Source organism: Cryptotermes secundus, unplaced genomic scaffold, assembly GCF_002891405.2.
Source record: "Cryptotermes secundus unplaced genomic scaffold, Csec_1.0 scaffold322, whole genome shotgun sequence".
Classification (NCBI taxonomy): domain Eukaryota; kingdom Metazoa; phylum Arthropoda; class Insecta; order Blattodea; family Kalotermitidae; genus Cryptotermes; species Cryptotermes secundus.
This window is the reverse complement of record NW_019740657.1, coordinates 964,200-982,504: the sequence shown is the minus strand read 5'-3', so window position 1 is coordinate 982,504 and position 18,305 is coordinate 964,200. Positions and strand designations below refer to the sequence as shown.

The window sequence follows — 18,305 nt, the reverse complement described above, 5'->3', positions numbered from 1 at the left end:
GAAGACAGAACTCTTCCTAACCACCGCTGTGTGAACCTCAGATCCTACACGGCGCTATATCTCAGATGACAGAACTCTTCATAACTACCGCTGTGAGAGCCTCAGATCCTACACAGCGCTATATCCCAGAGGACAAAACTCTTCATAACCACTGCTGTGTGAACCTCAGATCCTACACAGCGCTATATCCCTGAAGACAGAACTCTTCCTAACCACCGCTGTGTGAACTTCAGAACCTACACGGCGCTATATCTCAGATGACAGAAGTCTTCATAACTACCGCTGTGAGAGCCTCAGATCCTACACAGCGCTATATCCCAGAAGACAGAACTCTTCCTAACCACTGCTGTGTGAACCTCAGATCCTACACAGCGCTATATCCCAGAAGACAATGCTCTTCATAACTACCGCTGTGAGAACCTCAGATCCTACACGGCGCTATATCCCAGAAGACAGAACTCTTCATAACCACCGCTGTGAGAACCTCAAATCCTGCATATGTCGTGTCTAGAGTCTTGTAAGTTTTAGTTAATAACATTGTGTACAGCATTATCAGCGTAAAGGGGGAACGCGGTAGCGTAGTTGTGTGAGGCACTATGCTACAAGCCGGAAGGTAGCGGGTTCGATTCCCGATGGGGTTATTGGATTTTTCAGTTGACCTTCTCTTCCAGCCCCCCTGTGGTCCAGCCTCTAACAAAAATGGCGACCAGGAATCTTCTTGAGGGTAAATGCGGCCGGCGTGTAAGGCTTGACAACCTCACTGCCACCACTGTCTAGAATACTCGTATGTATGACTTTCGACGTCTCACAACCCTATAGGCCTCCACGGCCTGTTGCAGGGATAGCATTAATAGCTTAAGCTATCTGCACATGAAAATTGTGTGATATTTTTACGTAGTTGGGGGTCCTTCAAAAGCATTCTCTAAATGAGGTACTTTATAAAAAGGGTTGAGACTCACTGGTGTAATACGCTGAAGGAACACAACTGCATAGTTTTAAAGTAATGTTTCTGAAAACAGGATCAGCCATTTAAAAAAAAATTTATAACATGGTGGACACAGATAATACTCACAGTGATTAATTTATGGACTTGTTAAACAGTGCATATGTAAATAATTAACTGAATTCGTGTGAGGTCCTGTGTAATGGAATTTAACATACGAGGACGAATCCAGTTTTGATGTAGAGACCGCAGCAAACAACCTCTAACTCATAGTCACTGCACCAGTGATCTCGTGTACTCCTTCTCTATACAGTCTATATGCCAGGGCTGTCCAGCATCAAACCACTGACAGGCTGTTTTTACATCAGGCGCCTCCCCTTGGCCGAATTATAAGAATACACTATGACATGTTCTAGATCCATTTCTAGGCAACGCCCGAAATGCGCGCATGCAGTAGTAGAACCAGGTACCTAAAGGTGATTTCTTTGTGGTCCGCATATATCTATTGCTAGGTAACGGGCCAATAAACGCGCATTCTTGACAACAGAGAGATGGTGTTTTCCGTGGGGTCCAAGCCGAGGAATTATAAGAGGGCAGTCAAAAGAGTACAAGGAGTACAACAGAGTTGAGGGTTCATTTGTGGAGTGTTAACCAGCGGGCAACGGAAGCGGAAGAATCTCCACTGTTAAGGTTCATTACCAGGAAACGTCTAGTGAAGACACGGCAGAGGAATAGCCATTGTGGAGACCTGTTACCAAGTAAAGACTAGTGAAAGTAAATTGACAAGACTTGGTGTGGAGTGATTTGTAGTATGAAAATCAGCACTAATGTTATAGTTATTTGTAGTTACGACCTGTAAGTGGTCAGTAAATCTATTTACCAATCCAAACCCCGTCTGCAGTCACTAATACACGTGACTATCGGTATAGTCTCTAGGTACGAGCTGGACAACTGAGGGGTCAGATTTCGAGTCCCGGTAGGGTCAAGAATTTTCTCTCCTCCACATCGTCCAGACCAGCTCAGGGGTTCACGCAACCTATCCAGTGGGTACTGGGGGTAAAGCGGCCCGGGCGTGAAGCTGACCACTCACCTCCAGTTAGTGCCGAGGTCAAGAAAATGTGGATCTATAATCCATCCCCCATACGCCTTCATGGTGTAATGCTTAACTAGTTAAGCACAGGGACAACTTTACCTTTTACCTTTATCTATATAAATATCTGTCCTGCAATAATCAGATATAGGAAGCACAGACGCACAGACAAATAAGAATTGCACAGATACAGTTAAAGGGCGTGCATTATAGCGTTACGTACTGAGATTTTATAATTGAGCGAATTAGCTTCCGATGTAAAATAAAGAATATCCACGTTAATTGTGTTCAGTGTGAACAGTTGGAAGAACAATCTCCCTTACGAGGGTAGATGCTTCTGCACTCCTCTCGTTGGCAGCAAACCGAAATGTTAACAGATTCCTCTCTTAGCTAGCAATGATGTTTTATATAACAACGGTATATAGTACTTCACATGTGTCCACATGCCTGCCCTTCTATGAACCATTCCCACTGGCACGGCTGTCAACGACGAACAGGTGACAGCAGGTGATGAATCTGTCAAATCGTGTCCTAATTCGTATATGTGGCTATCTGACGACTAGACGCACGAGCTAAGTGAAAAAAAAGGTCCTGATTCATGGAAGTACGTACTGATAGACATTCATCATCAATACGCGTAAAAAGCTACCCCTGTAACAGGCCGTGGAGGCCCCTAGAGTTGTGAGACGTCCAGGCTCTCACATTTTCTAGATAATCGACTCACAGATGGCGGTGAGGTTGTCAGCTTTCACCCCGGCTGCCCATTACCCCCAGGAAGATTCCTGATACTCATTTCTGAGTCGACCCCAGGGCCATCGTGCGGCTGGAAGAATTAGGTCAATTGAAAAATCCAATGACCTCATCGGGAATCGAACTCGCAACCTCCCAGCTTGTAGCATAGTGCCCGTATCTATACACGTATTGATAACTTTACCTATATTTCAGAATGCAGACTGAAGATTAGGGAACCAAGCAGAATGCTTAGGGGCAACGTTCTGGACTTGTATTCGGCAAATTCTCGGTTTGAAACTCGTCCAGGACATTGGCTATCGTCATTGAAACGTTCGTGGTTTTCCTAAGTCCCTCCAAGTGCCGGGACGGTACCTTGATTAAGCCACGTCCCCTTCCTTCTATTATATATCCAGACAAAAGAAACAAACTCCGTGGCCTGCAGTCCGCAAGCGAACTATACCGACCGAGCGACCGCCGCTTTAGCGGATAGAGGGTGTCACGTGGTCAGCGCAACGAATCCCCACGGCAGTTCATTTCGGTTTTCTATACCGGGGCCGCTATTTCCTTGAAATAGCTCCTCAGTTATCCTCACGAGGCTGGGTGGACCCCGTTCCAGACCCACTACTCAGAAAATCTGGTATCGCCGGGACTCGAACCCGGGACTATCTGGGTCTGTAGCCAGAAACTGACCACTAGACCACAGAGGCGCCGTACCATCCGACGCCGCGTAGTCTCGATATTGAGAGCGTCCTTAAATAACACAAAAAGGAAACAATGGGAACCGTATAATATTTGTTACGCTTCTGCCCACAAATATAGTTGGAATTTCAAAACAATGTTACGGTCAATTTGATGGCCACAGGGCATAGCATTTTAACATAAGCTGGTTTAATCTGCGCCAGTTCAAGCAAATGGATAGTTATGACGTACTGCAGGCATGCCAACTTCAGACAGGTTGCGATCGGCATTTTAGTGTGAAAACTGCCAGTGATCTACCACCCCCTCCCATCGTCGTACCTCGCTTTAAGCAAAAATATTGGTAAAAATAACACGATACAATATGTAAGATTTGAGGCTTTCACGGCGGTGACTATGAAGAAAGCAGTCTTCTGGGATTTGGCACCGTGTATATGTGGTGTTAACCGACGTTTCGGAGGAACGTATCGCCTCCATCTTCAGGGTAGAAGAAAAAAATATATATAACATTCTGCAAGCAAAGAGACCGTGAGAACCGGTAAAAGCAGACTGCTTTCTTGACGATACATGATGTTTGTTGTAAAAGCAACATACATTGAAAGTACAGACTTACCTTGTTCGTTAAGAACAGAAAATAGGAATGACAAATACGTATTTTCCCTTCAAAATCTGAATATAACCATATTATATTACAAGTGAATTTACATGCTTTTCACGTATAATTTGCTTATAGGCCTATGAGATCGACCAAAAATCGTCCCGCGATCGACGCGTTGGACATGCCTGACGTACTGGAATGTATCAGCATGGAAAACTGGATACCTATTCTTATGTACCAATTGTACAAAGTGGTCCTAAACTAAGTTCAGAACACGCGCCTAAGATGTCCAAGTGATCTCCAGCCTTTGCGGGTTCGAGTGCAGCCACAGCACTACCGGTCTCTTTTAACTGCTATAAAACCAATGTGTAGCATTATCTGAATGTGGATATTTTCCATGTTGAATCCGCTAATGACACTGCATTTTGATAACGTACTTCGTTTCGAGAAACCGAAGAGCACACATTGCTTTCTCTTGAAGTCTCCATTTTGAGATATGACGTCATATTTTCTTCCAAACATCAATGCAGCGAGTACAACGTTACCAAATAAAACTTTCCGAGTTACAATTTCATATTCAATAAGCAGTTTTATTTCGTTGTTTCTGACTAAAATTAAAGGCCACGGAAACCCCGAAAATAATTTAGAATCACTCTATATTCTTTTAGTTCGTCTATCACAACAAACGCATTCATAAATAGAAAACTGAAGGCACGAGTTTATCGGGGAAATCAGTATTTATATACTAGGAACACACGCTATATGTTTCGGTTATATATATATATATCATCAGGCGTTTGAAATATTAAAATGTGTTAACGTACGCTATTGGACTGCTTGTTAAAATGCATCCATTGCAGGCAGTTCAGTAGTACGCAACCGTTTCCGTGATTACAATATTATAAAATACATTGGATTATTAGATTAGGTGTGTTATAATTAATTTCCATTATTATAGTTACTGGGGCACGGTCTCGTAGTTGGTTGAGGCACTACGCTACAAGCCGGAAGGTCGCGGATTCGATTCCCGATGTCACTAGATTTTTCAATTAACCTAATCCTTCCAGCCGCACTATGGCCGTGGTATAGACTCAGCCTCTAACAGAAATGAGTACCAAGAATCTTCTTGGGGGTAAAGACGCGTAAAGCTGACAACTACACCGTCGTCTGTAAGCCGAATGTGTAGAAAATGTGGGAGCCTCGACGTCTACCACCGTATAGACCTCCACGGCCTGTTACAGGGTATCTACACCTTTTTATTGTTATTAGTTAAAATTAGAAGTTAAAACTTAAACATAGCCACTGTGTATAGGTTGTTAGTTGAACTGGGGTAGGGAGAATGGGGTACGGAGGTGTATGTGTTGTATGCTACCGTGTTTAGGGTATGTCCGACGAGGTCTGACAATAAAATTCGCGAACTCGTCACCGTGTGCTTGCCATGGTAGCAGTGAACAGAAATTTCAATATGGCTTTATGACATTGGCATATCAGTGTCAATCACATTTACTATTTGGAAATACTGAAAGGGTTGCGTGAAAAGTTGGAGGGAAACGACCCGAACTCATACATACAACTCATACATCTTGCATCACGACAATGCACCTGCTCACGTGGCTCTGTCTGTGAGGAAGTTTTTAGCTAGTAAACAAATAACTGTGCTCCAACACCCTTCATATTCACCGGATATAGACCCAAATGACTTTTTTCTATTCCTGAAGATAAAGGAAAGCATTTTGATGACATCAGGAGTAATACAACAGCAGCTCTGATGGCCATTCCAGAAAACCAGTTCCAAAATTGTTTTGAAGGGTGGAATAGGCACTGGCATTGGTGCGTAGCTTCCCAAGGGAAGTACTCTGAAGGTGGCCACAGTGATATTCAGCAACGTGGTATGTAGCACTTCCACTGCGATTAGTTCGCGAACTTTATTGTCAGGCCACGTATGTTAGGACGTTGGTGTTTTATAAATGTATGTATCTTTTGGGGGGGGGGGAAAGGGTACTTCCAGTTTCCAGTATATATATATATATAGTACTGATGACTTCGTACTGAACTTGTTTTTGGTGGTTGGTAAAAAAAAATTAAGAATATATATCGTAAGGTTATAATTTTTGCGTATGTATTTCTTGGTAGTTATAACGTCCTGTATGTACGAGTACTTACGTAGTTAACACTTGTTGGTTATTTTGTTGTCCTATATTGAAGTAACTTTCTGTGAGTTTTTTTAATGAAGTTGCTGCTGTTTTGTATCTAACCCGTAAGTTATTTAATTGTTCTATATTGAATTGTGCCGGTCACAGTGGCCGCACGGTCTAAGGCATCAACTGTCCTCGCCCGCTCGAAAGCTGGGATTTCTATGTGCATTTATTCTGTGTGTGTTGTTCTTTGTGTAGGTATCGGCCTTGAGACGGGCTGATCCCCCGTCCAAGGAGCCCTGCCGACTCTTTATAAGATTAAGTAACTGAAAATTCGGCTAAGGTCCAACAAAGGACTGTGGAGCCACAGGTAGATATTGAAGTGCTTTTCCACGAGTTTTTTCATTGAAGTTGCTGTTTCCTGGAAGGTGGATTTTGTGTGATGTTAATGTACTGTAGATTGAAATATGAATATATCCCATTATTATTGGTTAATATTGCAAAGAGACAAAGCGTGCGAGAGACTCTAGAAGAGAAACTCGGTGCAATTGAAGGTGAAAGCGGAAATGCTGAAGCGCAGTGGAACGATATAAAAGAATGCATGTTAGATACTATCAGTGATTTGGTAGGTAAAGTTGAGAAGATAGCAAGAAAACCATGGGTTACACAGGAGATGATGAGTAAAATGGAGGAGCGAAGAAAATGGAAGAATGTCAACAATGAAGAAGGCAGGAGGAAATACAGGAGACTGAGGAATGAATTGAAAAGAGCCACGGACAGGGCCAAAAAGGAATATCTTGAGAAGATATGTAATGAGATTATGGAATTTCAAAGAACAGGCCGTTATGATTTGATGTACATGAAGACAAAAGAACTAGGATGGAAAGAGAATCATGGGATTCAAAATGTTGGCATCGAAGACTCCCAGGGGAATAGAATAGTAGATCAGAGGCAAGTGCTGAAAATTTGGGAAAATTATATTTCAGAACTATATGATCGACCTAATCGGCCAGAAACCTTAGAAGTTGAACCGGAAGAAGAAGTAGATACAGACGAGAAAGGACCATATATTTTACAAAGTGAGGTGGAAAAAGCTATCAAGGAAATGAGGAAGGGAAAGGCTACAGGAGATGATGATGTACCTGGAGATGTGCTCAAGTTACTGGGAGAAGGTGGTTTGAAAACACTGACAAAACTAATGAACACCATATATGAAAGTGGAGAGTGGCCCAAGGACTTTACAGAAGTTACAATGATTGCCTTAAAGAAAAAGACAAAAGCTACAAAATGCAGCGACCATCGCACAATAAGTCTTATTGCACATACAGCAAAGATAATAGCAAAGATACTTAAAAGAAGAATTGAAAGGAAAATAGAGGATGTACTTGGAGAAGATCAGTTTGGATTTAGAAGAGGAAAAGGAACCAGGGATGCAATTGGGATGATGAGAATTATAGCGGAACGAACTTTGGAGATAGATGAAGAACTGTGTGTTTGCTTCATAGACTGGCAGAAGGCATTTGACCGGGTAAACTGGACCAAATTAATGCAGATCCTGAAAGAAACAGGTATCGATTGGCATGAAAGAAGATTGATTAGCAAATTGTACATGGATCAGAAAGTTAGAGTACGACTGGACAGGGGGGAGACAGGAAGTGTGCAGATTGGAAGAGGAGTTCGACAAGGATGCTGTTTATCACCAATTCTGTTCAACTTGTACAGCGAATGCCTTACCAAGGAAGCTCTGGATGGGCTCGGTGACTTCAAAGTAGGAGGGCAAATTATTCAAACTGTGAAATATGCAGATGACCTTGTGTTAATGGCTAAGGAAGAAACTGTGCTACAGGGCATGATTGATAGACTAATTGAAATTGGAAGGTGCTATGGCATGGAAATGAATGTGGAGAAAACAAAAGTAATGAAAATTTCGAGACAACCAACCCCAGTCACAATAAAGATAGACCAAAAACAAGTGGAGAATGTGAAATGTTTTAAATATTTGGGTAGCTTGTTAACAGATGATGGAAGGTGTACTTGTGAAATTAAATCCAGGATTGCCATGGCAAAAGCTGCATTTAGCAAGAAGAAGAATCTTTTTACCAGCAAATTGGACTTAAATTTGAGGAAGAAACTAGTGAAATGCTACATTTGGAGCATAGCTCTGTATGGGGCTGAAACATGGACACTTAGGGCAGTAGATCAGAAACATCTGGAAAGTTTCGAAATGTGGTGTTGGAGAAGAATGGAGAAGATCAGTTGGACCGATTATGTGAGAAATGAAGAAGTGTTAATTAGAGTCAGTGAGCAGAGGAATATCCTACATGAAATAAGAAAACGGAAGGCTAATTGGATTGGTCATGTTTTACGCAGAAACTGCCTTCTAAAAGAAGCTATCGAAGGAAAGATAGATGGGCGGATAGAAGTGACAAGAAGACGAGGAAGAAGACGTAAGAAGATGCTGGATGACCTTGGGGACAGAAGAGGATACTGTCATTTGAAGGAGAAAGCTCTAGATCGCATTAAGTGGAGGAATTATTTTGAAAGAGACTGTGGACCTGTCGTCTTGACAGATTACTGATGATGATGATGATGATGATGATGATTGCACTTACTGGTGATGTAGTTTCGATGTTACTACAGATGCGGTGTTACCCGGCTGTGTTATTGGGAACAGACTGGGGTGCTCACATTCTTATGTGATGTCATAGAGAGACGAATTTATTTTAAAGGTGCGTCGTAACATGAATGACAGCTCCCGGACCACGAAGTTTACGTCCCTTAAAAGAATCAACAACTTAGGAAATGTATGCATAGCGTAAGAATTCGGGCGCATTTAATTATCAGAAAAACCGTAACACGTACGGAAAAGTTTAATGCAACATAAAATGTGTTTCATTACCTCTCCACGTATTATGTTCGAAACACTTATTGCTGCGATAAATATTGTAGCGTGTACAGCCGTTGCTGGGTAGCAACCTCGAAACAGAATGACCGCAAGGGTTCAGTTGAAAAAAAAAAAATGTGGTCGTGAGCGTCGTGAGTCTCAAGGGGCTCGCGCCAAGAAGAACTGATTGGCGATAAACCGCCAGTTGTAAAGTAACTATGACTTTGGGCTTAGTCAGTTGTTAGTCAGTTAGTGAAAAGAGACTAGGAGGTTGGTGTGAGGTGGCTGACAGCCTTGGAGTTAGTCAGAGAACTACGGTTCACTTATTGTGAGTCGTTGCCATTATAAGCTGGTAGCTGAGGCACGGGGATAATTCGAGAACCCAGAATAAGAGGAACGTCAACCGTTGGAAGCTGTTACCAGGCAACGGCTAATGGGGACTGTAACAGACTGAGGACATTAGTCTGTGTGTGACAGTGATATGTAAAGTGTAGTCACGAGTTGAGCGTGTAAGCGGTCAATAAATCGAGTCACAACCAAACCCCGTCTATGGTCACTGTAACACGTGACAATATTAAGCAAGTCAAGCTCGACTGGAACTTGTCGATCAGTTTCACTAGAACTCCCCAGTGTCAAATTTTATGAAGATCCGTTCAGATGTTGTTACAACAGACACCCGTGGCCAAACCAATCTACTCATTTTCGCAGCGACTTTAAGAACACACCAAAAACTGCTGACGAAAAACTTCAGAAAGTTCGTTAGATGACCGTTTTGTGGTGGCCACTTTCACTTCGATGACGTCACACATTCAGAAGCTTCTTGCTGGCTAAATTTTAATTAGTGTTCTTATAATTAAACGTTTTCTGAACGTGAATCAGGAATAAGACGAAACGTGACGTAACGTGACGTAACGTGACTCTGGCCCCTTAACAACACATTTGTCAGCATGAACACTCGTGAGAAGTGCAGAACATCTACCGTAGTGATTGTCTTCTTGGGATTATTATGCAAGTGGTGGGATATGTGATTTGTCTGAAAACGTGCATTGGTTTTAACTTACGCCGTATGAGCATCTAAGATGATAGCAAATGGTGGCAGAAGGGAACAAAAATGCTGATATCCCTGAAATCTTCACACAATTCCCATGCGAATCGGACGGTAATTACATCGCCTGTTGAGAAGCTGTATGTCGGTATACTGCAACCAAACACCTTGACGACAGAAATCTTAAAGAGATGGGTTGAGAAGGTAAAAGAGCAAAGTTGCCCCTGTGCTTAACTAATTAAGCACTACGCCATGAAGGAGTATGGGTGAATGGATGTAGAGATCCACATTTTCTTAACCTCGGAACTAACTGGAGGTGAGTGGTCGTCTTCACGCTCCGGCATCTTTACTCCTGGTACCCATTGGATAGGAGCCTTGGTGGGCCCCAGAGCCGGTCTGGACGTCGAGAAGAGAAATTTCTTGACCCTATCGGGACTCTTAACTCCGAACCCTCGGTCGTCCAGCCAGTCGCTATACCGACTGCGCTATCCTGGTAAGTGTTTATTTCTCTCTTTGTGCTTAACTCAGGGGATTCTGGAAGTGATATGACAATTTAAAACAGATAAAATTTCTTCATATTTATGTCATTCCATATCAGCCTTCATGAGGAAGGCTCTGTTTAAGATGAACTTTAAAAAAAATGAATTGCCCAGTTCAAAATGCAATGCAGTCTGTGTTCGTAGGTCATCACAACATCCCATCGCGTACACAGCGTCACAGTTCAATGGTGAGCATTTAGGCTTACATTCTGGGAATCATTGTTTCGAATACTGGCCTGGCGACATAATGCGTTACTAAGTATATTTATTCTGTCCCTCTAGGAAAATGATGAAATAACAGTTACCTTAAAATGACCATGTCATATCAGACTAACCGTACCCTATGGTACAATAGGCTAGAAGTGGCCGCAGTACAAGGGACTTAGTCCCACCCCACTAGCAATAAAAACCATACCCTACAACTCTTCCATTCCATGCTAAGTAAACCGTGCAGCTAAGACCGCGCCATAGCTCTAGCGGTTAGTCGCGGGCTTCCCACCGCGGCGGCCCGGGTTCGATCCCGTGTCTGGTAAAATTATTGGTTTCCTACCGCGGCGGTCCGGGTTCGATCCCGTGTCTGGTAAAGTGGGATTTGTGGTGGACAAAGTGGCGCTGGGGCAGGTGTTCTCCGAGTACTTCGGTTTCCCCTGCCAATCTTCATTCCACCAGTTGCTTCACAATCACCCTCACCTATCATCTGGGGCTGGTACAATAGGCCAGAAGTGGCCGCAGTACAAGGGACTTTGTCCCACCCCACTAGCAATAAAAAAACGTGCAGCTGAAAGATCATCGTTTATAAAATAACTGTTGAAGACTATATTATTATATATTGTAACGCAGTGTAGTTCGTTAGAAGTCCACATACGTTTCTGGGGAACGTGTCTCCTCCATGTTCAGGGTCGAGAGCAAGGCAAATATGAATCGTGGAAAACCGTAACTATAATATTGCACGCAAAGTACTGAGACTAGCACACAGAGAGTCAAAAGGATGGTATGCTCACCTATACATATGACGAGTTATGGAGAGCGAAGACAGCGAGAAGTGGAAGAAAGCCATTAAAGAGGAAAAGCCTGGCGAGAAGAAATGGCCGCAGAAATAGAAGCAATCCGAGCAGAAACGAGAGCCACCGAAGCAAGGACGGCCGCTATGCGAGCCAAGAGGTTGAAAGCCAAAATGAATGCCTGGCAGGAAGAGACGATAGCCTGCCGAGAAACGACGGAGGCGCGTCAAGAAGAAAAGCCGGCCTCAGCGGAAACGAAACCTGAGGCGGAACAACAAGAGGAGGTCCCCATAGTGATACCGGTCGGAGAGACAATGGCCTGCCGAGAAATGGAGGCCCATCCAGAAGAAGAGCCGGCCTCAGTGGACAGGAAACCTGAGGCGGCAGGACGAGAGGTACCCGTAAAAGACGCCGAAGTAATGCCGGTCGAAGAACCGAAGAAGAAAAGGCGTAGGGACCGAAAGAAGCGAAATGCAGTATGAACCCGAAGGTGACAACAATGAAGAAGAACCAACAGATACTGAAGAGGGTGAAGAAAATGAAAATGCTGACCACAAGGATAATGGAAGGCCGCAATGGAATCTATGCGGTCAGAGTTGGATGAGACAATCCAACACAGAATTGAAAACATTTTTTGCGATCTTTGAACACGACAAACGGATTCTCCAGTCGGAACTAACCGAGAAGATTGAAGTGTCCCTCTGCGCGCGAACAGCGAAACTCCAGGAAGACCTAACAAAAAAACTACGATACCTGCGCAGCAACTGAAGAGGCCAAACGCGAGTTCCGGGCCCGGTTGGACGAGACGAGACAGACGAGGGCCGAGAGGGGAAACACCAATGATCGTCGTGAGTACAGCCCAGCCACAGACATTTAACGGTAACTCAACGTGGAGCGTGTTCCGGCGACAGTTCGAGACCGTAGCGTCCTGCATAGCGCAACACGTCACAATATTTACTGCCGTGAGAACGTCCTTTCCATGCAGGGCCGATCTACGTAGCTCAGGACAACAGTTGGCCGATTATAATAGACTAGAGAGCTTGTCACCCGCATCACATATTGTTATCCCCAGACTGGTGGTTCTAACTGCAGTACGTTTCCATGCAGGGCCCATCTACATAGCTCAGGACAACAGTTGGCCGATTATAGTAGACTACAGAGCTTGTTACCCGCATCAGATATTGTTATCGCCAGACTGGTGGTTCTAAATGCTTTACGTTTCCATGCAGGGCCGATCTACGTAGCTCAGGACAACAGTTGGCCGATTATAATAGACTAGAGAGCTTGTTACCCGCATCACATATTGTTATCACCAGACTGGTGGTTCTAAATGCAGTACGTTTCCATGCAGGGCCGATCTACGTAGCTCAGGCCAACAGTTGGCCGATTATAATAGACTAGAGAGCTTGTTACCCGCATCACATATTGTTATCGCCAGGCTGGTGGTTCTAAATGCTTTACGTTTCCGTGCAGGGCCGATCTACGTAGCTCATGACAACAGCTGGCCGATTATAATAGACTAGAGAGCTTGTTACCCGCATCACATATTGTTATCGCCAGGCTGGTGGTTCTAAATGCTTTACGTTTCCATGCAGGGCCGATCTACGTAGCTCATGACAACAGCTGGCCGATTATAATACACTAGAGAGCTTGTTACCCGCATCACATATTGTTATCGCCAGGCTGGTGGTTCTAAATGCTTTACGTTTCCGTGCAGGGCCGATCTACGTAGCTCATGACAACAGTTGGCCGATTATAATAGACTATAGAGCTTTATACCCGCATAACATGTTATCACCAAACCAGTTGTTCTAAGTGCAGTACTTTTCAGAGGTTTTATACTTTTCTTTCTGTAAATCATGTACCTTAAGAGGAACTTTATACAAATTGTTTCATTGTATTTAATCTGAGTAGCCAGTTCTTTCACTTACCATCCTCCCCAGCTGGAAGATGTTGTCTGATTAGTACAACCGCCTCGTGGAGCAAATCTTCCCTTGTAACGTCCAGTGGTAGTGTTATGAGCGTCCCGACGGTTACCCCAGACGCCGCAGTCGTTTCTGTCGCCGTGTCTCCGTTCAGCATTTCCCTCTCCTTGAGTTTGGCCCGCAGGATCCTTGCAGCCACTGATCCATTCTCAGTGTCATCCTTGAGGCCGGCAAACACCCGGAAGCCCAGGTTGCTGAGATGGAGTGCACACTGCAGGCCGAACGCTGTGTCACAAGAGGTAATGAGGACTGCTCGCCCCGTGCCAATATTCAGATTCACCTCTGGGTCATCTCTACCACGACCGGTGCCCGCAGTATAACGGTTTCTTATCCTACAGAGCAAGTATAGCAGAAGCGCTGCTGCAATGCAGCATAAAGCAATGAGTTGCAACGCGAGAGCCAGCGCTGTTTGGTCATCCATTGTCTTTAATATGAACTGTTGCCTTTATGTTGTGACTGCGGTAATAGTTCTGTTAACTGCAGCAATGTTGAAACGGAATTCTTCATGGAGCAGTGAATGAAGCGGTGGGCAATTGAAGTTGAAGAATCTGAGAAAGTTTTGAAAATGTTATCGATTTCTTATGCTCTTTAAGTTTTTTTAGTAAATGTTACATTTAATAATATTAAAAACCCTCATAACTGTCTTGGAGACACGTATTTTTAGGTTAATTTGATGATTTCATTATAATGCTGATTAACTGTGCTCATTTGGTGTATGATAATGAGTTGATACTGATATGCAGACAAACTAGCACTTTTCATTCATAGGACGTTACGATTTTATTGTCAAGTCACGATTTAAAGAATGCAGCCTCATTAGAATCGTGCATACTGCCTAAACGCCCTGTGTGACCACTGACTGCGCCTGCCACTAACATTAATGTGAACATTACATTGTTAAAATAATCACCACTGGATTTAGTATTGAAATGCTGATGCGAACACACACGATATGTTGCCCTGATATCACATTCCTAGTCACTCAACGATATATTTGTTTGCTACACTCACACGCGATACATTTAACACACTGAAAAGCAACCAGCGCTTGTGAAAACAATTTTTTTTGACCGATGTAGAACTCTTTCTTGTTAGAATGTTGTGGTATGTTTTTAATTATATACTCTCATACTTGTCGCTGTTCAAGGACGCCGTGTGCTGTTAGTTAACTTTTTGTTCTTTTCTTTGGTGAAGTGAACTGCTAACACCATCACTGAGGATTTAACATGAATGTTTTCTACACAGGCAGACTTTCTAAAAACACGAGTTATCACCACATACTATCTTGTCTTCTGCGTGCACGGTGAGCTTCTGGCGCTGGTATCTTCTGGTATTCGAACCGTTCGGTTTGACCGACTTTCTTCTAGTAGGCAATGGAGTGGTGGTCACCTGTGGTATATAGGTGAAATTGCTTGAAGACTCTGTCAGCCACCTGATGATGTACTGTCCAGTTATCACTCCACATACACTTTGTAGTGTGACGTAATATGTTTCCTGGCACTTCTGAATTCAGTGAGAACTGTTTGATATTACAAGGTCTTGTTTGATACGTATGAAACGAAACATTGCGTCACAAGCAGCTAATGAACTGAAGAACCAGACATGTCACCGTCAGAAATAACACGTCTCTTTGTCGTGTCACACGCGATGCTTCATTTATTGTGGAATTAACGAGGCAAGATGTGATTCCATGTGGTATTACATCGCATTCTTTCGATAGTCTCGCTGTCGCCACTCATTCAGAAGTCTACGTTCTTAATGCACTAGCAGACGAAAGCTCTCTGTCGACTTCTTTGGGTTGGTGCGGTGAAAGAGGAATGCTGGGACACTCGCTAGAGGTGACCGCTGCGCATGGCATCATCTTCTATCCTATCTCTTTCGGAGGAGTGGCCCGTTCTCCCTCTCTGTTACATTGTCTCTCGAGTTACTCATAATTGGCCTGTCTCTCCCTCCCTCCCCCTTTCTAAAAAGAACCTACCAGGTGGGTTTACCGAATCTTTTGTTTCCATAGGCTGCCTATTATTCGAAGTAAGCAGATCGAATCCCCTATATCATGAATAAGGCCTGTTCTTAACTCTTCAAAGCCTGATGGTTACTACATGTACCACTAGCTATAGCCTACTAAAAGTGAGTGTATGTGTTTTATGGATCTCACAATAAACAGTTATTGTTTCCCTAATCATCATTAACCGGTTAATCTTTGTAGCGGAGACGTAGTGTGTTTCCTGTGAGGTATTAACTGATTTGTATATATCTAGGCAAAATTCCGTCTTTAAAGGCTTAGTCGCTAGTAACTATATGTAAACATTAGTGAGGAAGCAGTTGTGGACACTAGTAAAAGCTGTTTTAGACTTCAATCGTACAGTTCTCGTCTGAAAGTATTTATTATTATTTATGATAAATCTGTGGTTCCCATGAAAATGAAAGACCTACCCGAGGCTTGGTTACGTTTTGTAGCCATGTTGTTATGTCCCTCATTATGCTTGTAACGATAAAGTTTTTCTCGGATACATACACTTATGATCTAGTGGCCATGGAAGGAACTGAATCCAACAGGATGTGATATCAAAGGAAATAAGGCTCTCTTTTACTGTAGATGTGAGATTTTACAACTGGGGAAAACGTTTAAAGATAAACGTCACTTCCGACAAGTGAAGTGTACTGAACAAATCCCAACTGTCAGCGTCCAGCCGTAAACCCAAACCAAATGGTGACCGATGTGGGGGCCATGCCTTGGAGGGTTACACGATTGTAAAAGGGTCTTGATTGGAAAGGAGGAGCGAATTTTGGCCCCGAGCCTGGAAGTGGGAAGGTGTTGTGGAACTGTTATGAAGTTTTAGTGTAGCGCAGGAATAATTTTGAAGTTTTGTAACAATTGAGAAGTAAAAACAGCGTTTTCTATATAAATCAGAAAAGGTACAGCCCGCTGTGTTCAAGTTTAGCATCCAACTCCAGATGATTTCTTCCCGCCCCGGTTCCTAAAGCAACCATTATCCCCTACCGACTAGTCGGGGCATAATTCGCGCTCACTCTACTGGAGAATGTAGGAACCGCCGGAGCCAACAGGCAGGGAAATGCAGGAAGCTGGACGTAAGATTTCGGTTTTACTTCGGGCATGCGAGGAGCCAACCTCCGTGGACACGGAATATATAGCGGTGCATGATGTCCCTAAGGTAGATGCCGTAGTGAAACCTGTCGACGGACGGGGAAAGCGGCGTAGGGACCAGAATGTGGCCGCGGAGCGCCGCCAGAAGCCGAAGGAAACGGCACGGGGATACTGTGGCCGTTGCCGGCAGGAGGATGACCCGCTATGCAGGAGTGGCATGGCTCAGGAGAAACATCAGGAAAGATCGGAACGGGAGCTCCTAAAGGATGGACGTTCGGGAAGAAATACCGGCAGAAACCGGAAAACGTAAACAAAATAAGGATCCGAGGCATAGAGACGCAACTACAGTATGTCTGAGCAGCGAGAAGACATCTGGGAGGATCTTCGGGATGACCTACAGTAACCGCACTTCTGCCGTGCACTAGGATTAGGAATAATTAGAATTATTAGTACAGAGTTTCTTTACCAGCAACAGGTAGTAGGCAAAGGCAGTGGGACATAGTTACATCCTTGCTCACAGGAAACGACTTATTCCCAGTCTTGCTGTTTCACAATAAGAACCCCCGTTGCTTTTCCTGGAAATTGCGCTTGTAAGAGAAATTTCTGCTAACTTTGAGAATAGGGTATGGGACAGCTTCTGCACATCTAAACTTGAAAGGGGTGTGCTGGAGACCCACGCTAAGCGCAGTATCCATTACCGAGCGTCAATAGCGACGTTACAATTTTAAGGGCCAAATTCCCATACTTCATTTAGCTAACTGGGGATTAAGAAGCTGTAGTAAACTCCCACAATCCAATCAGTAGAATTTAGGGGAGTTCCATAGCAGAAGAACTGACAAACAAAGGATCTCATGATTTGGGGAGAGATCAGTCTCGGAGTTGAGTGGTCTGTCAGCTCTTGCAAGTTTTAGACGCAAAACTTGCTCCCTTGCGGTTCATATTTGGAGTGTCTAAATTTACACACGTTCAGGAGGTCTAGGGTAAACTGTTATACACAACAGCTTACGTAACCTTGCTAAGGGAAATGAAGTGTTTATAGCAAAGTGTATTATATGTGTGTTCGAACCAAGCCTATGAATCATATGAATAAATATTCTTAGTGTTTAAGTGATGAGTGTGTAGCGCCGAGTTCAGCACTTCCCCCCACCTCAGCCGAGGCCCTTTGAAGCGCCCTGAGGAAGAATCTAAGCCCTAGCATCACCATAGCTAGTCCCACATAAACTTTACCTCTCTTTCCTAACTTAAACCTTAATTATCGTAAGCAACCACAATTTTGCTTACTGGCACCCAACCGAAGAAAGTAAAGTTACACATGAGAAGAGATGAAGAGAGGTGAGGAAGTGGTTCCTCACGCGTGGCAAAAGTGCACAGGTCAGGAAGAACGGTAAGACTTCAGACTGGAGAACGCGAAGCGAACAGCCGGATCTTCTGTCGCATTACGAAAAATGAAGAGCTGGACGCTGTGGAAAGGTCGACCACCTCCAAAACGGTTGAAGAGCCTACTCGCATAATTGTCATAAGAAAAGCCGGAGATATAGGAGCACTGAGGAC

The 18,305-nt window shown here is 43.8% G+C and overlaps 1 protein-coding gene across 1 annotated transcript in view; it reads right to left on the bottom strand.

Annotated features, from left to right (window-relative positions):
- Positions 1 to 15,494, bottom strand: part of LOC111872447 (D-beta-hydroxybutyrate dehydrogenase, mitochondrial) — a 71,601-nt gene extending 56,107 nt beyond the window's left edge. The window contains exon 1 of the mRNA XM_023866381.2: positions 13,595 to 15,494. Coding sequence (XP_023722149.1) covers positions 13,595 to 14,069 — 475 coding nt within the window. The 5' untranslated portion in view covers positions 14,070 to 15,494. The remainder of the gene's footprint in view (positions 1 to 13,594) is intronic.
- Between the last annotated feature and the right edge of the window lie 2,811 nt (positions 15,495 to 18,305).